The sequence below is a fragment of the Leptidea sinapis genome, chromosome 27 (assembly GCF_905404315.1).
Source record: "Leptidea sinapis chromosome 27, ilLepSina1.1, whole genome shotgun sequence".
NCBI lineage: Eukaryota > Metazoa > Arthropoda > Insecta > Lepidoptera > Pieridae > Leptidea > Leptidea sinapis.
Genome location: NC_066291.1, coordinates 2,499,503 through 2,526,591, shown reverse-complemented (window position 1 = coordinate 2,526,591; position 27,089 = coordinate 2,499,503). Strand labels below are relative to the sequence as shown.

Below are 27,089 nucleotides of genomic sequence, written 5' to 3'. Positions count from 1 at the left end.
ACCAGGTTACACACCAAATAAACCTTTTAGCACCTTTTTCTTTTTAGCACCTAACCTTCACAATCCAATAGGTGCCCACGACGCTTGGAGTAAATCTCTATTTTAGTCTCTTGGGCTCCCCTACCATTATATAATTTGTCATTTTGCTTGATTGACAAATGCGTGTCACTCTCAGGCGATCCATTTAATAACTATGATATTTGTTGTGTATCTACCATATTCATCCTGCTTGGATATTGTGAAACAGCCCCTAATATTATGAAAATGAAAGATTTATATTTTTGTATGTATGTTTTTCTCATATTATGTACGTATATTAACGCCATTTCAGTTTTTAACATAAAATCCCCAAATTTTTTCAATTTTTTAATGACTGCAGTCCTCCTTTAGTCCTTCCTATTGTGCCTTAGGATGCTTCGCTCTAAACTGCTCTGGTAATTACTTGCATTATGATCTTGAAATGATACAAGTTGTCCAAGGTGAATTTGTTTTATTCCATCTTTTCCTCACTGACAAAAAGTTTCTAATTTGCTTGTTTTTTGACCTGTTAATTATCAGTTCCATCTCTCTGCTTTTTGTGGCAAGAGCTTGTACAGCGCTGTCAGCAATTCGCACCAAGTCATAAACCTAAGATTTCTGTCTGTCTTTCGTCATTTCTATTAATGCCAAAGTCACCCCAATACATTGTTTACACTACTGGAACTGCAGTAAACAGTTTTGGTGAGAGGTTTCCTTGCCTAACACCTTGTCGGATTGGAAAGCCAATTGATATATTATTTGTAAGTGGTATGGGCTGTATAAAAAAAAGATAAACGTAAACATCATGATCGCTTAAATGTCACTGCTTGTGGCGTCGACGTGGGACGGGTCGGTCCCTTCCCTTAAATATGCCCCAAGTGTCATGCTCGAGCGGGCGCTACTTGTAGTGGCAGGATGATCCTGTAACCAGAAACTCTGCTTCATGTTTTTAAAATTAAAATTATTATATTTTTTTCCATCGCTAATAACATGCTCGCAAAATATCTTTAATTTTTAACGGTGTGTGGGGATTGATGCATCTACTGTACTCAATAACTCTTGTTTTTATGTATTAATTTACATTTACTTTTTTTGACTTACTCGTGTAAGGAGTTGAGTATTTGACGTTTGAGTATTTTTGTTGCATCACTTTAATTGTATTGTAAATGAAATGATTTGTAAAAATATGAATATTTAAGGGTTGATTTAAAATTGAGTTTCTTGCCACTTCTTCTCATTTAAGCTTCTTATTTAACCCTTTCCGAAATGAAGCTTTTGACATTCATAAGTGTTATTTCCTTAACTTAAATAAATAAGTGATTTTGATTTAATTTCGTTTGAAAAGGTAATAAATATGTTGTGGCTCATCAGACAATGATAAATAATTAATTCTTGTGGTTTTGTTGCATTATTGTTCATATTATTTATTGTCTTGTCTTTCAGATCAACCTATCCAGATCATATCCTCAAATCAACCAAATAATGTCGTTCATACACAAGTAATAGCCACGGTAAGTCGATTTATTTTGATTTGTATATACTTACATGTATAAATCATGTATACGTTTAGACAGACTGACAGATGTGAAAAGGTCGAAAGAAACCGATGTTGACAGTTAACACAAAGTGACATACAAATCGCGAGTGTAAGACGTAGCTAGCAACGCACATTAAAGTAATAAACCTGTCCTGTTTTCATCGGTTGTCTTACAGCAAGAATGTAGACGTATATATTATGTAAGCTTACATGCTTCAAAAACAACCAACAAGACCATATGACAGAAATGAAAACTTCTAATGTAAAATAAATAAAAAGTTCTTCTAAAATAATTCTTCTAAATTCTTCTTCTAAACTCTAATAATAAGAAATAAAAAAAATCTATCTTTACAAACATACCTAATATAAACAACTAGACTTACAATCACACTCAAAAATTTGCTTATGCGTCTATTAAGTAGAGTTTTCCGTTGTGTTTCGACCGCGCTTTGAATACAACGCCACGCAATCAGAAAGTGTTCAGTGAAAAACTGTCCAAATAAATATCCAAGCTTAAAAAAATGGAGTGTCGTATTTTAGGTAGGCGCCCCTTTAACACAAAATGTCTAAAAAAAATCTTGCCTCGTGTTTGATCCGTCTCTTTCGCACCATAATCGAACTCTTGAGAACATAATGTAATGAGTGTGTACAATAGACTATGAACATTACTGCCTCGAAGTAAGGTGTTAATTTGAATGAATGTTTTTATGTTATCTGTATAAGTTAATGTATGGGTACGTATATTCAACGCCACACGGGTATTTTCTAACGACCTTTTAATAGGCGATTGGGAGACTAGTTCTTTATTGTACATCTATGTTTATAAAGTAAATTCATTTAAGTAAGCTAAGTTTGGCACGAGTTGACTAATGAAGAGCCTTAGTCGCCTCGAGCAGACTTTACCAGAACTAACTCAGTCTCATTTAATATCCATAAAATAAAGTGCCCAGCATATAGAAGTTTTCACTCTAAAAAATCTGGACTAATGCAAGTCATGTGGACAGATCGTGACTTGCATTTTATGTTTATGTTTTGTAAATTTTATAAAAAAACATCAATACAATGAAATGCACAAATTAAATTTAAAACAAAATTTATAAACGATGCGGGTATCGAACCCGTGACTTCTCGCGTTGAGCAGGGTATTGACTATTGACTGTAAAGTAGATAGTATAGATGAAGCCACAGCCTGACTTGTTCAAAAACATATCAAGATTTATGAACTTTACGTCACTCGTACGGTTGGCTCAGTGGAAAAGCACTCGCACGGAACGCGAGAGGTCGCGGGATCGAGTCCCGCATTGTTCATAAGTTTTGTTTTTATTTAATTTTAATTTGTGTAATTAATCCCAGAAATGAGGGCTATAACTTTAAAAAATAATAAATTACAATGAAATGGTTATTAGAATCCACCGAGACACGCCGTAGCGCTACCGAGACCGAAGTTACACTTCTGTGTGGACTGTGGGAAGGGATTCTCAGCGAAGCATGGTCTTCTGGCGCACCACAGGAGGTAGTTAAATTTTTCTAGTTTTTATTTTTATTCATAACATTAAAACCATTAGAAATAGCTGTAGTGTACTAACATCTAGTCTTAACAGAGTATATGTTAACTTTCATTGTCACTGTCACGACATAGACAGTGACATTAACCGTGTAATTAATAAATTTGATATAGATAGGTTTTTAATAAAAACGTAAAAAAAGTTAAATAAACTTTTATTAAATCTACGGCCAGTGAGTAGAGTAATATTTGCGGAATGTGTTTTAGACATGACTATTAAACAGAAAATTCCTGTTTAATATTCATGTCATATTTACTCACGCACTGACTCCGAAGATGAAGTTTTAACAAGTTTCTGGGTCTTGGGCCCATCTTTTTCGATATTACTGCAAAACCGTTTTTGAATTTTATCACAATTAACAAAAAAACATGTAAATAATTTACTGGTATACTTTATCACATAATATACCATTATTATAATCATAGTAAAGTAAAACAAGTTATTTCCAGTGAGTGTAAAGAATGAAAATAAAGTATTTGTACAAAATACGGTATTGAAATACATCCTGATTATTAGTTTTTGCAGGCCTCTCTCACTCCCCGTGTAGGTATCGAAATCGTAAGTTCATGCGGCGGCCTCTACAGAGTAGGCCAGCCTGTAGGGACTCACGAGCGAGCAGTGTGGCAACTATGTCGTGGTCTTTATTATCTACTGCATTACTATCTGCAACTTATGTAGGTTTGACAACGAAACAATATTGATTCAAAATTACGATTATATACCTATTAAAAACTGAGCTATTTTATAAGATGACCTTATACTAGGTAGGTACAGTTTTAGGTAAAGAAGTCAACCCTAATGTCGCCTGAAGAGGTAAGAGTCACGCGATAGAAAGAGAGGCAACTTCTTGGTGAATAAAAATGTAGGTTAGTAGCGCTGGGCGATCTGATTTACACCTTATTTTATGACCACAAGAATTTTTTCAATTGATTTTGCGGAGTGAGACTAACGTATTTGTACTTTGATAATTTCTTTGGTATTTTAAAAATTGTGCATAACTTAAAAAATCAACATGTTATAACCAAAATATTATGTATATTGCTTTTCAAAATACTCTCCTTTACATTTTAAACATTTTTTCATGCGATCGAACCATTTTTTAAAACAGGAGGACTACAGATCTGAAGGCATGTTTTTTACGTGCTGACTGCCTCTTCAGAATTGGTAAAAGTGAAACCTCTCATCAAATCTTTGATTTTGGGGAAAATACAGAAATCACAGGGTGCTAGGTCGGGGCTATGTGCAAGATGGGTGACGAGTTGTACTTTTTCGCAAGCGAAAAATGACTTAGTTTTTTTGGCCGTCTGTGAAGAAGCGTTGTCATGATGTAGGAGAACGCAGATTTCTGGTCATCTTTCGCGAACTCTTTTTAACACCCTGGGTGAACAAATGGTAGAATACCACTCGGCATTAATACTCTTTTGAGCTTCATGTGAAATTATGCAGATGGGACCCGCAGCTGAGAAAAAAAATTCGATCATTATTTACGTTTTTTCGTCGTTGTGTCACTAACGCAATAGGTAGACCCTTCGACTCTCACAATGGTACCCCCGTTTCGATCTTGCTGATTCAAAATCGGTTTTCCGAATTCATTTATTTACATGTGTCTTAATTCGCAGGTGTGAAACTTGATAATGTTTGTTTTTGATAGAAATCCGGAGGGTAGTTGTACATTACGGACGCATGTGTGTGACAACTGTGGCAAGGCTTTCTATCAGAAGAACCATCTGATGTTGCACCAGCGGCAGCATATGGACCTTCCCTCCAGAAACGTAAGAATTACTTTCGTATTCTTTCATCTTATACTAGTTAGTAACTTAATACTATTTAATATTTTTGTGCTTCCTCTGGTGTTGTCTAGTGAGCTATCGAGTCGATTGTTGATTTCAGTCATAGATTTTTACATAAGTATATCAAAAATCTATATTTAAGGCGCTGACGTAGTTCGAGCGTAGCGCGTATCATACGCGCTGACCATATTGCGTTTAGTGCTCAGCTGAAAGCAATATTTATTATAATAATAATAAAAAAGCCTTTATTTACAATCTATAAATATGTGCAGTTACATTTGTAATCGTAAATCTACTATTTTAATTTGATTATATGAAAGTACAAGTTATGTAATAATTTACTATATTAGATACCAGTTCCTAGATTGTTTTGCTTTTCAACATGTGCCTCCCCAAGTTTTCTCCACAAAGATCTATCTCTTGCTGTCCTCATCCAAAACGCAGCTGAAAGCAATATTTATTGTACAATTGCCAAAAAAAAAAGAATCCATTTTTAACCCCTATAAAATACCGTGTGTAATCGTTAAGTGTGCACAAGCGATTATTCCGTAACTATTACAGATTATATAAGTAAACATTTTAATTGATATCCAAAGCACTTTACCTAATGAGTAAAATGACAATAATAACTTTTTTTAAATAAAATGAGAAATATCCAAAAATTTTACATTTAACACTCCCATACATTTTATTTCTTAGTAAGTACAAAATTCCGTATTCAAAGCAGATGTTCGAAGTGACGTCCTCGTTCTGCAATACAATGACGAGCTCTAAAGGTTTATTATTAATTTGAAGTGGTAAGATAATAAATCTACACGTGAACTTACTTGAAATTCATCAATACCATATCATACATAATTATAAAATGATTAGGTATTATTCCACTTAAAGTAAGGAAAGTAAAACTATCACATATTATTAGTATTGGGTGTGTTTAATGTAAAATTTTTGCATATTTCTCGTTTTATTTTTAAAAAGTTATTATTGTCATTTTGCTCAGTAGGTGAAGTACTTTCGATATCCGTTTAAAGTTTTTTTGACATCTGTAATAGTTACCGAATTATCGCCTGTGCACACTTAACGATTGAGCTGCCAATGGTGAGAAGTAATTATGGAAAACAGACAATAACCCTTGAGGGAGTTCAGATATATAACAACCTGCCCTCAGTAATAAGAAATGCCAAAACATTGACTTCTTTTAAAGCGAGCCTTCAAAGGCACATACTCAATAATTATGAAATGTTTCAATAACATATGTAGGTTGTTTTATGTCTTATCTGTTTGCCTAACATTGAATTGCATTCTGTACCCACCATAATCATTGTTGTTAAGTACCTACTTTAATTTGTAAAATATTAATTTCTCATGTAAGTGACAATAGGTCTTAATGAGAATAAAGTTATTGAAACCTAACGATTACACCCGGTATACATACTACGTAATAAAAGTCTGAGAAGATATCATGTTCATCTAACTATTATAGAGCGTCAAAGTGAAGGAGAAATTTATAGTTACATTATGTTATTTATATTTGAAATTGCCTGAACACTAATTTTTGTTTTGGGTTTTATTTCACTGGGACCGTAAGCTACCAAACTAGATACTATACAGACGCGTCATCAAATTGGTTGCCCAACCAAACGGTTACCAGGTGGGTAACTCCCTAAAGAGCTGTATATATTTTGATTGGTAGCGGCGATTGGTTCCGCCACCGTGGTGTTAGTGATGATGTGTCAGTAACGTGACAGTGGTTGGTCTTTACAGAAACAGTTTTTTATTTTATTTAAATTTTATACGCATCAATTGTACAGATGTTAAAAAAGGTCTAAATAAATAATATATATATAATTACAGTCACAATCACAGCAAGTAGCCCAGCAACAGGCGCAGCAACAAGCGCAGCAACAGGCGGCCCAGCAAGCGGCGCAGCAGGTTCAGCAACAAGTGCAGCAGCAACAGGTCCAGCAACACGTGCAGCAACAGACGCTTGAAATGGACGACCAGCAACCACATATACAAGTGGTGAATACGTACCTTAATTCTTAGAGTATATTTCGATTAATTTTGTTTTTCTTAGCCTATCAACTAAATAGTTACTATCTAAAAACACTTTATTACGGAAAAGGAGGACAAACGAGCGTACGGGTCACCTGGTGTTAATTGATCATCGCCGCCCACATTCTCTTGCAACACAGGGAAGGAGGAATCGCAGGAGCGTTGCCGGCCCTTAAGGAAGGTGTACGTGCTTTTTTGAAGGTACCCATATTGTATCGTCCCGGAAACATCGCACAAGGAAGTTCATGGCTTTGTAGTACGTGGAAGAAAGCTCCTTGAAAATCGCACTGTGGAATACCGCAACACATCCAGATGGTGGGGATGATATATTAACTTGTGGCGTTTCGCGAAGGTTTGCGAAGGTGGAATTCGGCAGCAGGAATCAGGTGAAACAGCTCATCGAAACACTCCCCGTGATAAATGCGGTAGAAGACACAATGAAATGAATGATGTCTCTACGCAACGCCAGGTGATTCAGCCGTTTACAGAACACTGGGTCCCCGAGACTTTTAAGAGACACGCTGATCCAAAACTAGGTCGAGATCTATACAAATTTATTTTTCATGGATTCATGGATGATGCGTGACACGATCGATAATCCCTGATGTGAGGGTTAACAAACAAACTGGTTAGGATGAGACCTGTACACCTGTAATACCACAACTCTTTCCTCCATTTCAGAAACTTATTTTCACTTATTTGTTATAATTTTATTACAATACAGGTGACGAATCGGTCTGGGCAGGTGATAGGCAACCAGATAATGGTGGGCTCGCGGAGGCTGCTACCCTCACAGCTGCACATAGTCTCCAGAGATGGGAAACCGCTGCACCACATCACCAAACGGGAAAAGTTAGACTAGTAAGACTGGTTTCAATATTTACTCTTATTTTCTAATAGAGAATAAAATTAATTGATAACAAACCACCATAACACTATGAAATAAGAAAAAAAAAATAGATTGTAAAGCTTCAAACAAATTATAAACTAAAAATTTAAATTAAATATAAGAATTCTGAGGTAAGATGAGTAGATGAGTTTGCTGCACTGAATTTAATTTGGATAGTAATTTTTCGTAAAGTATGTGTCCTGTTCTACAAATGTGAACTATTAGGTAACTAAAATAAACACGTTAAGCTGACGGTAATTGATACGCCCTGACTATTACATTGCAGTGCATACCTTGAGACATAAGATGTCTCATTTGAGGAGTAATTTCACTGGCTACGGCGCCCATCAGACCGAAAAATAATAATGCTTTCACAGTACTGCTTCACTGCAGAAATAGACACCGTTGTGGTACCCATAATCTAGCCGGCATCCTTTGCAAAGGAGGTTGTAAATTACACAATAATTACACTGGTAAATTGTAAATCCACTAAAGTAAATTGAATAATTCGGAAGTAAATATGAAAGTGACGTCACTTCATTGTGTCACCGCCTTCATCACGACGAGTTGACACTCGAAGATATTATGTTGGATCGAAATCCTGCTGCTAAATTTCACTGTAAACTAATTAATAATTTTCTTTACATACCTTCGACAAGCTTCGGCATAAATATAAGCAATGTCTAAAGATTGTTGAACGCTAAACAACAGAAACACAGATTTGTAATAGAACTTTTTTTTTAAAACAGTATTCAACTTGTTTGTAATTAGTAAATAACACAGATTAAGTCTTATGTTGATCTACATATTACTTATGTTTACAGCGATGATGTTAAAGAAGTAGGCGGCCTAGTGGTCGCAACTGGGCGAGGAGGCGGCCTCATCAAGTACGAAATCGCGATACCTCAGAACAACTCCGGTGTTGTACAAGTGCAGCAACTTGACTGAGACGGGGACAGAACTGCCAACACCACACGACGGAGACATTGAGTGACCTATAAGTTAGTGTGTGAGTTGGCATATCATGGACACTAGAATTTCTAGAAAAGTGTAATGATAAGGCGTTATAATGTAAGTCCATAACTATCCAAATGTTGTCATTTTTATTGAGTATAAATTCAGCTAAGTTGTGTCTTTGGCGAGTCAACATCTTCTGAGAATATTTGTGGTGGCTGGATGATGTTGTTACTGGGAGGTCTGCTTCAGGTTTTTTTTACTTCCTTTATGTTTTATATCCTTTATTTAATTACCTTAAAGGTAAAGTTATTACATATTTTATTTAATAAAATGCTCACATAATGCCTTTATTTATTTACGGTATATGTGAATTGATGCATCTACGTATGTATATGTACTCAATAACTCTTGTGTTTATAATTATTAATTTACTTTTGTTTTTGACTTACTCGTGTAAGCCTTTCTGTTTTTGACGTTTGAGTATTTTTATTGTAATTGAAATGATTGTTGTAAATTGCATTAAAAATAAGAACTTGTGAAACCTAATCTGTTTTGAAAAGAGCCTAATTAGAGTTTCTTGCTCATTCTTCTCTGAGGAAAGCTGCCTTCCAATCGAGCTGTATGAAAAAAATGACATATTTCAAGTGTAATATGACTTACCTATGAAATAGAAATATTTTTGATTTTGATTTGATTTGAGGATGCCTCGTGTAGAGGCGAAACGCGTGTCGAATTGGTTGACAAGGCAAAACTTGCTGAATTTATACTCAATAAGAATGACAACATTTGGAGAGTAGAATTTCGCAGTGTGAGTAGTATTTTAAGACACAATAACTGTTTTACGCAAGAAAATTTGTTAATGGTGAGACTGAGACATGGTAAATACAAGTTTTGGTGCTCTTACCAAAACTGACATGTCTAATTTTTTTACCTAGATGGTATACATTTTAGCGTTTATTCACGTATGAAGTATGTATTTAAATCATATAATAATATAGAAACTATTGCCACATTTTAAGGTTGTTAATAAATTAACACCAAGGATTAATGTTAATAAGTCACAGTTTTCCAAAAACTTGTTAGAATATAAGCGCTAGATTTGTCAAGCATATCAATAATAAATGAAAATTATACTGAATTTGATGAATCATGAAAAAATCTATTTCATATTGTAAAAATATCTGTGTTGCATAGATGGCAACAGTTTGTTCAATGTTTATCATCAACTGTTATGTTTGAAGTTCAAATATTTATTTGAACCCCAAACCAAATTATATTTATCACATTTTGTGAAAAGGTCAAAATAAGCAGAAATTGAGTGAGATTTCTATTAATGTTCCTATATTCTTGAACAACTTGAAACATACATATATATTAACAAAATCGTACATAAAGAAAAAAAACACCCAAGCGGCAACAGTTACTATTTTTTTTATTAAAAACGAAAGGCATAAAAATTTATTACATAACAGGTATGATGTATGATAAATGTAAAATATTATAATATGTTAAAGTGATGTGTTTGTTAGTGAATATTTCTTGGTTGTAAATGTGTATAAATATAATTGTATAGTGTAAAATACAGTTGATATAATACTTTAAATATGTGATAGGTCACACACATAGACTTCCAGTTATTGACAGATGGTAGGTTATCAAATGTTATACAAGTTAAATTTTTAACCAAAAATTTATGAATGATGCGGGACTCACACCTGCGACCTCTCGGGTTCCGTCCGAGCGCTCCTACCAACTGAACCAACAGTATTTAAGGGTCGTAAATTTTGGTACATCTTATTCAACTCTCAGTATCATCTCAAGTCAATTTCCTAATATGCAATTATTGGGGTTGACAGGCTGGCGTCAACTGTAAAGTAGATCCCATAGATGGCGCCACAACCTGAGAGTTGAATAAGATATACCAAAATTTACGACCCATAAGTACTGGAACGGTTGGTTCAGTTGGAAAGAGCGCTCGGACGGAACCCGAAAGGTACCGGGTTCGAGTCCCGCATCGTTCATAAATTTTGGTTACAAATTTAATTTGCATAATTAATCCCAGAAGTGAGGGTTATCACTTTAAAAATAACAAATTGTTTATGTTATCAAAGATTGATGAAGACATTGTCATTGAATGTGTTATTGAATGAGGCTGTAATGGTGATGGCCACTGAGAATCTGGAATCATGGAATGTGGACAGGTGTGATGAAGGACTGAAACATATTGGAGAACTTGTGGTCCTTGATTAGTCTGTCTATGTCTCAATCATACTCATTCTATAGTGTATTCTTTAGATATATCATTTTAAGCCAGTCTGGTCTTAAGTTTCCATAATAAAAATCATTCTCTTCGAGATTTTTTGAAATTTCTAAAATACTGTATCATTTGTTTGAAAATAACAATTTAAACTGAAATCTATCGTTTGCGAATTTAGTTGTACTTCGGCACGTATATAGTTTTCGTATAAATGTGGGCCTAATATTATAGGATGTAATATATTTAAAATGATAGTGTTATAATTCATACAAACACTGCCAATTAACTGGTTCATAACATGTAAGATATTGTAAGACAATAGTGAAATGTAAAAATAAGAGAAGAGATATACCCCTTACTTATTCATAATAGTCTGCTAACTTAAAGCATTGCTAATTCTCGTTCTGTCTTCTTCTATTGTCCTAAGTTAGAATGAGAAAAAACACGTCTTAGCAACTGTTTTAAGTTAGCGGACCATTATGAGTAAGGGGGATAGAGTTCGAGATTAGCTCCAGCTCGTATAAAAACGTATATATACAGAGTTTCTAACAAAATTCAACAAGAAATATTGAAACCTAGAACACCGTGTTGATAAAATGCTCGCATAATGCCTTTATTTTATTTACGGTATGTGTGGAGTGATGCATCTACTGTTTTGTACCTACCCATGTACCTACCCATGTAAGGCATTCATTAATTGAAGTTTTGTGTATTTTGTTGCATCACTTTGCATATATTGTAATTGAAATGATTTGTAAAATTTTTATTTGAAAATATGAACCTGTAATACGAATGATTTTGAAAAGAGCAACCTTAGAGTTTATTGCTCCTTCTTCTCTAAGAGCCTTCCGAACGAGCTGTATGAAAAAAATACATATTTCAAGTGTTATATAATTTACCTACGAAATAAAATAGTTTTTATTTGATTTAATTTGATAACGTGGTTCAATTTTGGTTGAGAAATATTAGTCGCCCAACAAATAATTTACGTTTCACACATTTGGTTGCGATGAAACGGTGTGTCAAAGCGATCTTTATAAAATATTGAAAAAAAAAGAGATTTTTTTAATTGTTTTTATCTAAATGTCTCTGGTCTCTCTCATCTCATATTACACAGCTCACGATCTCATAAGCCTATATAATATAATAATGCTTATTGCCAAACTATTTTCGGAATGACCAAAGTTTTTTTTTTAAATTTAGTAACAAAGCAGAAAACATTACGTGATGAACAAGAATTTTTTCAATTGAATTTTTCCGTAGTTGATTCTTGTACGCAACAAATATACAACGAATACACAGCCTAAATAGCAAAAACACCTTTAAGAAAATGGCCGTTCTTTCTCATTTTCTTAAAAAAATCGTCTTTGAGCGTCATACATACTTACTACGGCATTGGCAATATCTGTACTTCTATACTGTGTACTAATATATTCACTACATTTATATAAAGGCCGATAGTAAAATATTATTTAATTTTTTTGTTATTCGATAATAATTCGATATATCATTCGGTATATAATTCGATAGTAACATTTGTATTCTATTTGCAACTGCAGTACTATTTTTACTTTTGTTGTTTCATTCGTGTACCAAAACGCAGTGAAATAAAACAGGAAAGAAATAAGAACTCGGAAGAGTCTGATTGTATGTCAATTCATCGTGAAACTAGCATTTTCATCCAATGACTTTCTACACACATAGACAAATCACGTCGTATAAAAACCGCCGAAATATGGGACATGTCACAAATTACACCTTAATGAGCTTCGACTGCTATATCTATTATACATTGCCTCATTTACTCTAGTTGTTTAAAATATTCTTGTTCAATAAGCAGCAATGTAAAACATTAATCTGTTCAGGTTACGTATGTTGAATTTGGAACTCGATTCGGACAGTGACAGTTGACACATGACTAAGGAGTGTGCTTACATTGTCTTTAAGGCCACTATCTCAAGAAATTGTCAAAATAGCGCATAATTGAAACCATATCTTGACGGTTTATATAAAGCTTATATTTTTACGAAAAATAATTATATATCTACACAATATGAGATGAAAATTTTCTAATTTTATAGACAGTGCGAAAAAAACATCACCAAACTACCCCTAACTTTTACAGTTGGAGCTAATCATTCAATCTTGAAAAAATTGTATTATGTTTGTAATAAATTAAAAATGCTTCTAATTCTGAATTAAAACTATTTCGATCTTATGCGAGAGAGGTAACCTAGCTCCGCTCGATTCCTCAAGGCCGTTGGTTTGGTCCCCAGCCTTAAGCACATTTTTGCCGTTCCGCTAGCAGACTGCGAATGATATGTCCTTATATGTGTATAGAACGTCGTTGTTTTCATCAATTGAGGCATGGAGTTCTATGGGTCACTTAAGTTAGATGTACTTTGTAGATTATAGACGGGATTAGTAATGCATATAGCTTGTAATATACGGGATGTTCTAAAATTTAGAGCATTCAGCTATCGAATGTAAAAAGAAGTATCCGTGTAAATTGTATTAAGCTGTTAAGATTTACTATGCATAGTATTAAGTCATTTCTATTGTACATATCATACATAATAGTTAGCGTAGCGATTTGTATCAAGTGTAAAAGGTAATGATGAAGCGTGAACTCTGAGAGCGTATTTGTATGTAAATGTACGCACATATGGGTATTCTAAGGTTTTTATTGTAATTCGGAGGTCGCTTCGATTGTGTCGGTTTTTTTACTACTCAACTCTTTAGCCCAAATTTTTGATATTATAGGTCGTACGGCGTATTTCTGAAAAATAAATAAATACGCGAGTGACTTTTACCGATGCACCGCGCATTTACTTAATTTAGCAGCACTGAAGTGATTCGGTATATATTCGCCCTATAGTATAGTGTGAATTGATATCTATATTCAAAATATTCAGTTACTAACCAAGACCTCAGAGTACTACAGAGGTTTGTATTCAAAATAGTTTTAATTCTTACGCTGCATGCATGCATTTATAAAATAAAAGTGATGGTGCGTGCGTACATATTATGTACATACACTTAATATGGTATTTCTAATGCTTTTAGTTAGAAGTCTGCTAAAGATGCTTTTATTTGTTTAATTTTATATTTATTTCCGAATCGGGGTTGTGATTTGCTAAACGATTGATCTATACGTAACAATACGTTTGGTACAGTGGGATTAACGCCATCAGGTGACTCGATACGCAGACTCTAAACCACATGTGGCGCCATCTATATATAGACTTAGCTTCTACTATTACTATCAGAAGTGGGTACTGTACTAATATTGTTTTAATGTAACTGTTGTCATATATGAAGATTTTTAAATATAGATAGAAAGTGCTTCACTTACCAATTAACTACCAACATCTTGCGATATTTCTAGATTTAAACATCTACCGAGGGTCTGTTCCTTTTGAAATATGTGCCGTTTTTGTCTTCCCCCTCATAAATGCACTAACCTAATATAAAATATTAATGTTTTTATTAATTGATATCAATCTCTCATATTCGAAGCGATCGCCATAATATATATAAACAGGCGGGCGTACACGTGTATGTACGCAACCCGCGCACTATATAGTCTCCGCGATAAGATTGGGACAGACTGCCATCTTTGTGTCGTCATTGTGACGAACCAATCAAAGTACACTTTGATAGCTAATGACTGCTTGCTGACACCACGCAGGCGATAATATGAAAGGTTATATCACTGTACAAACGCGAGGCGGCTATATTATAGGCGTTATTTTTATAGATGCTTTTTTAAAATAAGCTTCAGAAGTACACACTACCGTTGTTCAAGCAGTGCAGTGGCAGAATGCGTTGTGCAATGTATATTGTTTAGATCTGAATTTATTTATGACACTGTTGAATAATCCAGTTAAAGGTACTGTTATATTTTAATTTTATTTTCTATACTCTTATATTACATGGGTGATATTCATGTTGTGAATATGTTTTTCAACAAAAGTTATTACTGGTTTTAATTTATTGTTCTAGTGGGCAGATTATTATGAGATGAGAAAACATAGTCTCTTGAAGAAATTGCTTTATCGTGGTTCAAAAATCTTGTGCCAACTGATGTTAACATTTTAATATTTATCGGATGCATTGAATGCTTATATTCCAAACATTATTAATTTAATTGCAAAAACAATTGAATCATAAAAACTTTAAATTATTATTATATTTTCTTTAGATTTCATACAAATCTAGTCTGTGTAATGTTGTATATTATGTGAGTTTGACGCTGGCAGTAATACTAATGGTCTATTGCACAAAATATGGTGATCCCACATATTGTTATATAGTTCTGAACTTAGATAATTTATACGTCTAGATGGAGTTCCTTGCTGTTAAACAACCGATAACAACAGGCCAGGATTATTACTTATATTTAATAATATTACTGTACTTATAATGTAATAATATGAATACTGTACTATTGTATAATATGTTACCGGCCAAACCCGATTTTAGGACAAATTAGTTTTTCTAGGCCAATCAGTTAATCCTTTAGATGATACGATAAACCGGTACAGACTAGGTTAAACTACGTCTTACACTCGCGATTTGGATGACACTAATGTGTCGAAAAAAAATGAGATTAGAACATTAGTGCTTTTATTTGTTTGATTTTATATTTATTTCCGAATCGGGGGCGTGATTTGCTAAAAGATTGATCTATACGTAACAATACGTTTGGTACTGTGGGATTAACGCCATCAGGTGACTTGATACGCAGACTCTAAACCACATGTGGCGCCATCTATATATAGACTTAGCTTCTACTACTACTATCAGAAGTGGGTACTGTACTAATATTGTTTTAATGTAACTGTTGTCATATCTGAAGATTTTAAATATAGATAGAAAGTGCTTCACTTACCAATTAACTACCAACATCTTGCGATATTTCTAGATTTAAACATCTACCGAGGGTCTGTTCCTTTTGAAGTATGTAAATTGAACATTAGTTCTAATCTCAATTTTTTTCGACGTTTTCACAGCTATCATAATCTATCTAGACGTATAAATGATTTAAGCTTAAAGATATCATTTCCCTAAATTGGGAAAAACTTAGGCTGATTAAATATTTTAATTTTAATAAAGGAATTAAAGCAGTCCACAATTTTATTGTTGGCTAAGGAAATATAATGTACGAAAGAGAAACTAGTGTGTGTGTGGCGAGACAAGTAAGGAGACCATTGCTGGTTTTGTTAGTAGTTGTTTACTGTGTGTGGTCCATAGTATGCCGTGGAAGATACCTAAAGATAGTTTATTGCCAAAAATAACTGAATTATTAATTGTGTACAACAATAAAAAGTTGTGATGATAAGTTTTTCTCTATGATAATTTATACGTCTAGATGGAGCCTCTTGCTGCTAGGCAACCGATGAAAACATGCCAGGTTTATTACTTTTCACAGCGGTCACAGTCTATCTGGACGTATAAATAATCTGAGGTTTTACTATGTAATCAAAAAAAACCCGTAAACGTACTATACTTGGTATTTTGGGACAAACCTGTTTGTTTCATGAGCTGGGTGTGAACATGTTGCTTAAGATGTTTTCTTAGTCTATGGTCCGTATAACAGAAAGCATCTTAATTAACTTCAGAATCTTAACTTCATCTCAATTCGGTATGCGTTGACGTTAAAATTTAAAAAGAGTGCTTCCGACCTTCAAATCAACGTGAAAACTGTTTAAACCCAAAGACAGTATTATGTTTAGTAATTAATATATTATGTTTGTGAAACAATTATATGTCGCGAGCCGTGTCGGAGACGATGTGATGAAAATTATAGTTGTTTGCCATTTACTTACACTGTAAATATTATAAACATAGTTGATATTCATAATTTTTTATATTAAATGGAAATTATACATAATTGAAGATGGTGTATTTTTTTATTATCTGCTCAATTGTACTGCTAAGAACCACTTTAGAAAGTTTTACTGCTATTGGGATACCAGTGGGAGACTCCTTTGCACAGCATTTTTCACACATTTTTGCCGTGAAGCAGTAATGTGTAAGCATTATTGTGTTTAGGTGTGAAGGGCGCCGTAGCTAGTGAAATTACTGAGCAAATGAGACTTAACATCTTATGTTTCAAGGTGATGAGCACAGTTGTAGTGCCGCTCAGAATTTTTGGGGTTTACAAGTATCCTAAGCGGCATTGCATTGTAATGGGCAGGGGGCATTAATTACTATCAGCTGAAGGTCCTGCTCGTCTCGTCCCTTATTTTCATTAAAATAAAAATAGTGTGAGACAGATTCGTTTCTCATTTCACATTCAATCAACTTCGCAGCGGTATTTTCACGGAATAGGTAAAAAAGGCTAGATGGGTAATGTGGGTGTAACAGCCGCGCCGTCACTATGATTATACAATCATATTTAACCGTTTCATCCGTTCACCGCTTCGAGTTCCTTGAGAACCTCACTGTGGAGGAACGCCACACATCCAGATGGTGCGAATGATATCCTAATTTGTGGCTTGTCGTGGTGGAATTTGGCGGCAGGAATCAGGTGAAACAGCTCTTCGGAACACTCCCCGTGATAAATGCGGTAGAATACACAAAATGAAGCGACATCTCTACGCAACGCCGAGTGATCCAGCCGTTGACAGAGCACTGGCTCATCGACAATTCGAGCAGCTCTGCGTTGCACGCGGTCAATGTTTCAAGCTGATACTGGGTTGCGCCAGACCAAAGATGACAGCAATATACTCCGATATATATATATGTGGCCGAACCTCCGCTTTGTAGAGCTATAATGTGGGACTACTCGCGGAGAAGCGGGTGCTTATTACCAACACACAAAATGGTTTGAGTGACTGCTCATGATTTTACCGATATTTCAATGTTTCTGAAAAGCCTATTCAAACACAGTTGTAACAAGATACAGATTTTGTGAAGGTGTTTAAATCTCTTAAGTACATGGTATGATCGACAGCATTATGACTCGATGCTGAGCTTGATCGTTACAGAAGACTTATAATAAATATTAAATAAATAAATATATTACTTAAATATTTAAAATAATAATTATAATTGCTGTAATTTTTAAGGATCGTTGGCCAAGAGAGATTATTTTGGGTGAGCTTCATATTTTTTAGTCATAAAATAATATAGATATATTATTATATGTTATAAGCAATAAAATAAAAGAAGTGTGTGTCAGCTCCGACGCACGACGAGTTTACTCCTCAAGAACGATTGTCTTTGAACAGGTACTAAACAAAATCAAGTCCAATGGAGTCGGTTACAAACAGACTCTACGAAGAACTCTAGAAGCTAATGAAAGCGTATTAATTAAAAAAGATCGACATCATATATTAGGGTAAATAAACGCATTAATGAAAATTCTTAAAGAATATATATATATATATATATATATATATATATATATATATATATATATATATATATATATATTTATATTATTTACACTTTTTACAACTATTCGGCGAAATATTATATATCAAACTAGCTGACCCGGCAAACGTTGTTTTGCCATATAAAGTATAATTCACGCGATAGTTTTATAAGTAATAAAATATTGCCTATATTATAGCCTGTACATCATTTTGTTCTATTGTCAATAGTTTTTGCAGCGCACGCAAAAATAGGTTTTCGATTTTACACCATGTGTTACAAAATAGCAATTTTATTACGGATCCCTAATTTTGAAAAAAAAAAACGTAGCCTATAGCCTTCCTCGATAAATGGACTACCCAACACTGAAAGAATCATTCAAATCGGACCAGTAGTACCAGAGATTAGCGCGTTCAAACAAACAAACAAACACTGCAGCTTTATAATATTATTAGTATAGATATTTTACATTTAAGTAGATCTTACATGATTACATCATTATAATTATATTATTGAATCATTAATTATCATAACTGAAACTACAAAAATTGTTAGTAGAAAATAAATCATAATAACTTTAAAAAAATTATAGATATTAAAATAAAAATAAAAGGTTAGGTTAAAATATGTCTATTTGGCGTGAAATGCGCTATATATACTCTCCATATTAAATTAAACATTTAATTATGTGCATAGCTCATATAAATTTGTATGAACTATATTGATAATTCAATATTTAATAAATACAAAGCACACATGTTTATATATACAATACATGTCATATTAAAGTACGAATTGTAACTTAATTAGTACCTACGTGCTTATCAGATTTTCCAGCACTATTATTAACACTACTTTCTGGCATAATTTATAGAATTTTCACTAAACTTTATGAAAATATAATAATAAATCAATTTCAATAATATAATAAATCTTCAAAATACAAGAAAGTGAAAGGTGCGCTAGAAATGATGCGCACCAAAAACGTTACTATGCCATTTGATGAGTAGGTTTTACTCTCCATATTTTTCTCATATGAAAATCAATTAAAAATTTGGAGTAATCTCCAAAAAGGTTTTCCTTCTTGCAACATGTATGGTAAGTGGTTAAGAGCTATGAGGATCAAATTGAAAGTTCTTTTAAAATAGTATCCATTCAAGTCAATAAAGGCATAAAAGGTATTTATTTTCTTCCTTTAGAATTATTTTTGATGTCATTTCTAATATACTAGATACTACTACCGCTTCGGAAACAAATGGCGCTCTGAGAGAGAAGAAGCGATAAATACAGCAACACATCGCTACATCCGATGACACCACTAAGAACTGCCCTGCCCACGCGTCCTTAGGGGTCTCTTTGACGACAATAGAAACCTAGAAGAAGACCACAGGTGCCTCAGTTTCTGTTCCATTTTCAAATTTAAGCTTACTTTTTTAATATATTGTTTTCAAGTGGCCAGTTCCAAAAACATTCAGTACCAACTTTGTACCATAATCTATCTGTTAGTACAAATCCCGTAAAAATTGGTCCAGGAATTTAGAATCGGTTAGTCAGAACAGACACAGTGAAAGGAAAAAATTCAATAATTCGTAAAAATATGTTATTTTAACAAAAATATCTGACATGTCCATTATTAAAATTTTCAACACGCTTGCTCTTAAAATGAGCCTAATAACATCGTTTTTAGGGCCATAAAACGAACACACGTGCATAAAAAAACTACACGAAAGAACAAAAATTAAGTAAGTAGGTACCTTACTGCAAATTTTGTGAGTGTAAACAGCATTTTCAAATAAACCGGCCTATACAGTTTTAGTTGTAACAACAATTAAGTTTTATGCAGCTGAATATCCAATTACATTTTGGAATAAATAAAAGTATCCCTAATTAAAACTATAAGCATATTTTATTATTAGGTATCAATTTATTTATAATTTGTAATAAAATATATACACTAAAATTATAATTTTGAAGTAGGCTGTATGGCTATAGGTAGGTATGTAATCAGTCACACGACATTCGGCGCGTGCAGAAAAAAAAATGCGAGCCATTTCCCATAATTTTCATATTTTGCTTGAAAAATTTATTAAATAAGTACTTACATGTTTCTTTTTTTCTGGCTAGTATGTTGAAAGAGTGCGTATGAAACTCGTGAGCAAGTAGACAGCGGCTGAATTACTGCAACCTACAGCCTCGTGTTATTATGAGCAACTTAACTTGTATCATAACATACTAATATGTGAATATCTGGGTACAGATATGGTCATATACGAGTAGATTTGCTGCACTTGTTTGTTATCTATCATTCGTCAAACATAAATTTTAATTATAAACCCAGCCAGAAAATTATCAAACATCTATAGTAGGTATGTATTGTGTTATAGATAATGGAAATATATTTGAGGTTTTCTAACCAATACGTAGAAACCATACAAAGCGTATCCTATTTCAAAATTGAACAAAGAAAGAATAGTTGTGAAAATAGCGAGCTTTCACGAGTGTTGTCTGTAAACAATATCTTCACTCTGGGAACTGATAGCTCCTCGGGGAAATCGTCGGCGAGCGTCAATCTTGTCGAAATGAAAGAGGTTCGCATTCGAGAGACAGATTTTGAAGTGGAAAAGGGTGAAGTGTATCATAATATTATGTATCGAATAAGTGTGGTATAACTCCGATAAAATTTCAGGTAGGGCATCGAAAACCACTATACCTAAATGATTAATTATGTATCGAAAAGATATTAGTGGTAAGGTATTAGTACCGACGGGCATTCTATTATGACGTTCCGTTGCATCATCCGTCTAACAATGCGTTCTTACTCCGCAGTATGTGTGCTAGACCAGTGTTTCCCAAACATGGTTCTGCCGTTTCTCGGTAACTTTCACAATGAACCTTCGCGACCCACGTTATATTTTTTAACCCCAAGTTGGTTCCATTAGGTAAAATTATACACATTTATTAATAATAAAAAGGTTTTAATATTAATACATACTCTGGTATCGCCTATTTAGTCACAAAATTTTAGTGCGACGTATTAAGTTGCTGATTATTTTTTACTAAAGAATTCAAGTCTAATTCTATTGTTTTTTTATTTTAAACAAGGCGGGAATGTCGTGACCCGGTATTTTGATTATTTTTTACTAAAGAATCCAAGTTGTATCCTATTTTTTTAAGCAAGGCGGGAATGTCGTGACCTGGTATTTTTTTAGATGGCCCGGCACTAAGTCGCGACCCGGTAAATGGTAATCGCTGGGCTCGACCATAGACTTATAATATATTAGCGTATAGACAAAGCGTGTCGGATAGAAGAATATGTCTAACGACGGTAAGCGAATTTATTGTAACTGTAACCGATTCTGATTGTCGTAAAAGAACAACAAATATCTTGGTGGTATACGCTAATATGTTCTAACTTTGAATGACTCAAATTAACTGACCACCAAATGTAAGGGTCGTAATTGCGATCGATTATGTCTTTAAGTAAAACTCAATCTTTTTAAAAATTGGATTGTGTTTATCGCGATCACTACTAGTATTATCCTTTGCCATTTCATTGAAACCGTCCCAAAAGTGAAGTGAAAGCTTCACGTGTGAAGTCGGATCTAGCAGCCAACGAAACTCTATGAAAAAAAGCGATTCACTCGATTGTATGAATCGTGCAGTCATCGATAGATTGACAGGTGATGCCTGTAATCTTGTAAAAAAACGGAGATAGCCGAAATCCACTACGTTTGAAGCAACTGTTCGCTTTTAAACTTAGTCGGATTATGCTTCGTCGCCAATAGCCATACTGTAATTACTACTATTTCAAACTTATGTCAAATGACTGCACGTTTCAAACTAAATTTCAATTTTTACTGAGGCAGCTCCGCCTCTTATTACGTAGTATTTAAATTCTCTTTGAGATATAGTTTCATCCTCTTTCATTCGCTTAGCACATATTGAAGAAGTTGCTAATCGCGTTGTCTAACGGGATAAAGGATATACCCGGATATCCGGCGCTCCGGCCTCGTCGTAGCTTGATGAATATCCGGTATCCAGCCAAAACATCATCATCATCGTTTCATCTTTAATTCTAAGTCTATAAACTAGTCAGCTGAAATTTCGACCATGCGAATTTGTATTGATGCTGTAATAACAATTATTGTTAATAAAAACTACGTGCTTACAAATAAAATTAAAACGCGTTTCGATTACAAAAGTTTTAATGTTATATAAAAAGTTTGGTTTTTTGATAAGGGCCACGATGGCCAAGTCGGAAACTGCGATACTCAGAGGAAAGTGATAGGAGTCATGCCCTCGATTTATAAGAAACTAATAACTGCATATTTTTTTTTTTTTTTTAACTTTTTCAACTTTTAACGGAAATCGACCCGAATGCAGTAGACTCGGCCATCACAGTCCTTCTCAAAAAAACATCCTCTACATATTGTACGATGATATACACCCGTCGAATAAGAGTCACGCTTGACCAATTTAAAAAAAAAAATTACACTATCTTTGACCAGCGTTGTCTGAAACTTGGAAGAGATCATTTTTAGTGACAAGACCATTCTTTGGCACTATTGTTCATTTGATTTTTATAAAAACAAATGAAAGTGTATTTAAAGATAAACTGCAATTGTAAATGTATGAGCAATAAAAATAAATAAATCAAGTATTTACGATTTTGGTTACTTACTACAGTAGGAAAGTAGGTAATTATAATTTTTTATTATTTTATACTTGAGTTTGTTTACTTATTTGTTTATTTAAATTCGTTCCAATTTTTCATCATTGCTGGAACTCACAACACTGACCTCTGCTTTAAACCACTGGACTGGCAGCTGTGCTTTTGTGCCTGTTTGTTATTCGCCATTTTGGCGCTGTTGGCCATAGCGAGAGTCTGCGGTACTAAAACTAGTGATGACAAGCTCAGCAAACATCGATAGATGGTGGGAAACTATTTTCAAAAAAAAAAATGTGTAAGTACTTTATTACGTTGATTCTTGAAGCATAAATAACACGGAAAACGAACGAAATTAATTCAAAATGCAAAACTACTTCAGAGTATTGTACGTTCCTGGGCAGCCATTTGTTTTATACGTCAAAATTTGTTCTCTGGACGCTCGCGAGTGGCGCTTCAAATAGTTACAAAAAATTTGTTGTCAAACATATGGAACAGCCTGTCCAGCGGTATTTATACAGGTCAGTGACTCACAAGCTGCATAAATTTGTTAATATTAAAAGGTAGTAGATACCTATTCAATATATACTAATTGCTAATCACTCCGGCTAGGTATAAAACTGAATGAACCACATCAATGTAGATGTGGCGTTCAGGTAGATGCTCTTGAACGCCACGGGTTATCCTGCCTACAATCGGCAGGCCGTATCAGTCGTCACGCCAGCATTAATGAAGTCATCCGCAGGGCATTTGCCGCTCTTAGTATACCAGCTGTTTTAGAGCCAAATGGTATTACCCGCCGCGATAGCAAGCGTCCTGATGGAATGACGCTGGTGGCTTGGGCACGGGGAAGGGCGCTGGTGTGGGACGCTACTTGCGCCGACACTCTGGCTCCTTCTCATGTCCAAGTTACGTCAGTTGGTGCAGGGGCTGCTGCTTCGACTGCCGAAGACAGCAAGCGTCGCAAATATGTTGGTCTCAGTGAGTCATACATCTTTGTGCCGTTTGGTGTCGAGACACTTGGCCCGTGGGGCCCAGAGGCGCGGAGAATGTTCAAAATACTATCTTCGCGCCTCAATAAGGCTACTGGAAACCCAAGCGCTGGCAGCTATTTCGGTCAACGGATCAGCCTTGCTATCCAACGCGGTAATGCTGCCAGTATTCTTGGTACGCTTCCACGTAATGATAGTTTTAATTTTATGTAGTCGTAGTATTGTAAATATAGTTATAAGATTTGTTTTCTTTGAATAAACTTTATTCAATATTGTATTTTCGATTTAATTTTCGAAATACTTACATTTGTAATTTGTATGTAGCCATATATCAAAAATACTTAATGTCCTCGAGAGTGGATTAACGAGGACATGTCGGAACAAGAAAGAGTGATTTAAGATGATATATTATAATGTGTATCACATAGTGATGAGACTCGAGCCGTTTTTTACTCGAGTGAATTTGTTTAACTCGTATTCAAGTGAAAACAAATTTGACTCGAGTTCGTTTGCACTCGAGTTACCGAGTCAACTAGTTATCAAAAGCTTAAAGACGCGTTTACGAATCCGACAAAAATAAGATATTTTTCGGTAGAGTTTGTGATGAAATGAAACTAAATCCAACAAAACTAAAAATTGCCACAAATAGATTACTTCTTTATCTCCAATTAGCGGGAAATTTTTGCTTTGAAATTTTGATATTTTATGTCGTAAAAACGATTATCCGTTACCTCTTCACACAAAATTGACGAAATGGGGCTTCATTCAGGATCAGTTTTCTGCTACTACCTACATAATTTTGTCTCTTAAATGTTACGTAAGGAAAGCAGATATAATACATATTTTCAAAAACACGAGAAATAAATTAATGAAAATGTTATAAATAATCTCAGAAAAAAATAAAAATGAATCGTCTAAAATTCATATATTTTTCTGATAAGCATGAGCTTTAAAGTGGTATTAAGGGTTATTTTATTTTTTCACTCCGTACGCATTGCACAGAGAGATATATCGAAACGTCAGTCCGCGCTCGGTTGCCGTCGTGGGTAGACACTGTGTCGGTTGGAATCAGCAGCTCGTACTCGGAAAGAACGCTGTACGAACATGAATATTTTTAATAAGCTCTACAATACTGTCTTTGACACTTTACATATTTTGTACGCAGTTAGATTTTCAGAAAATTATGTTTCTGTATTTTATTGAAGAATTAGTGATTTATAAGTTCATCTCTAAATATAAGGACTATATGAAATCGAAATCCAACATGGCGCCTATGAAATTTACCAACTTCTCTTCATGGGTGTCATTTTCATGGTTTTCGGGGTCAACAATAACGAATATCGGGTCGAAATCGAAATCCAAGATAGCGCCTATGAATTTTACCAACTTCTCTTTATGGGTGTCATTTTCATGCTTTTCGGGGTCAACAATAACAAATATCGGGTCAAAATCGAAATCCAAAATGGCGCCTATGAAAATTACCAACACCTCTTCATGGCTATCATTTTCATGGTTTTCGGGGTCAAAAATAACGAATTTCGGGTCAAAATCGAATTTCGAGATGGCGCCTATGAAATCTACAAAATTTTCTTCATGGGTGTCATTTACATCGTCAAAATTAGAATTCATTCGTAAACTTAAATTATATTAAAAAAGGCCTGTCTAACAATAATGTCAAACATGCTAATAAAAATATTTACGTTTCGACTTTTCACCCACAATAATAACAAAACCAATTACAAAACACATTCCGTTACCAATCTAATTAAAAAATCTCAAAATTTGATTTTGAAAGACCTATCTAATGATACCCTACATGCAAAAAAAATTTTCATCCCCTTTTTAGCCTCAAGAAGCTCATCTTTCTTTTTCTTATCAATTATTTCCACCATATTATGTCAAGAAGAGTTATTTCAATAGATATTGTAATCATAAGGTATAAGATATTACATAAACGTAACGTATATCTTCCTTAATCCCGCATTATTTTCAAAAGACCAAAGGAAATGTCATGTACCAAACCTGAATCTAACTTTCTAAGACCTATCCAACGATATCCCACAAGGTAAGTCCCCAGTATTTTTTTAAACTCCACTTTTAGGGGAGGTGTCCTTAGGGGGGAAGCTACGTCCGAAGCACCAGACAACACAAAAAATGGCGTGCGTACAAAATACACATGTCAGAAGTGAAACTTATTTGTGAAAACCAATTTTTAAATCTCGTTTATATTAATAATTATCCTAATCTTTCCTCTAAACCAATTGATTTTTGTCAATATTAGAAATTATTAGATGTTTTACTAATTATTATTACTCATTAAACCTGCCCGATACAAAGCTAGTATGGAAGATGCTCTACTTAATCACGGCCGCGCGCTAAACCTGTATGATACAACGCTAGTAGTAAAGTTGTTTTACTTCATAGCGGTACCGTCTGCTTCATGCTACATTCGCATTTTCTCACTCTATCAATCAGACTCAATCTCCTCCCTCTTCTTGGATAAAAACGTCCTTCATTTTCGTGACACTTTATTCCGTTTCATCCGTGAAAATTTTACCCTCATTTTTACCCGCCAAGAAGTTTCACTTCAAAAATGATCCCAAATTCGTTCTCTGCACTCTCGAGAACCTTGGATACGATATCCATATTGTTGAAATAATAATTTTGCGCAGCGGCCATCTTGTATTTCAAAAGTGATCTCAAATTCGTTCTCTGCGCCCTCGAGAACCTCGGATATGATACCCATATTGCTGAAATCATAATATTTCGTGGCGGCCATCTTGGATTTAAAAAAAACTGCATTTACTGCACACGACGTTATGCGACACAATTGCCATCTAAAGTTCTAATATTTAACTACTAAACGAATACATAAAAAAATTATCAAAAATACATAGGTATTAAAAAAAACAAAATTCAAACTTGCTAAAGTATCAAATTCATTTGATTCCTGCAATTAACTATAAGTACGTGTATGTGT

At 34.2% G+C, this 27,089-nt stretch overlaps 1 protein-coding gene across 3 annotated transcripts in view; it reads left to right on the top strand.

Moving 5' to 3' along the window:
* The window catches only part of LOC126972762 (zinc finger protein 665), a 29,175-nt gene extending 12,201 nt beyond the window's left edge, over positions 1–16,974 (top strand). For all 3 annotated transcript variants that reach the window (XM_050819790.1, XM_050819791.1, XM_050819789.1), the window contains exons 11-16: positions 1,462–1,529; positions 2,962–3,068; positions 4,772–4,892; positions 6,765–6,932; positions 7,690–7,826; positions 8,679–16,974. In XM_050819790.1, the coding sequence (XP_050675747.1) occupies positions 1,462–1,529; positions 2,962–3,068; positions 4,772–4,892; positions 6,765–6,932; positions 7,690–7,826; positions 8,679–8,802 (725 nt within the window). In that variant the 3' untranslated portion in view covers positions 8,803–16,974. The remainder of the gene's footprint in view (positions 1–1,461; positions 1,530–2,961; positions 3,069–4,771; positions 4,893–6,764; positions 6,933–7,689; positions 7,827–8,678) is intronic.
* The last annotated feature ends 10,115 nt before the right edge of the window (positions 16,975–27,089 follow it).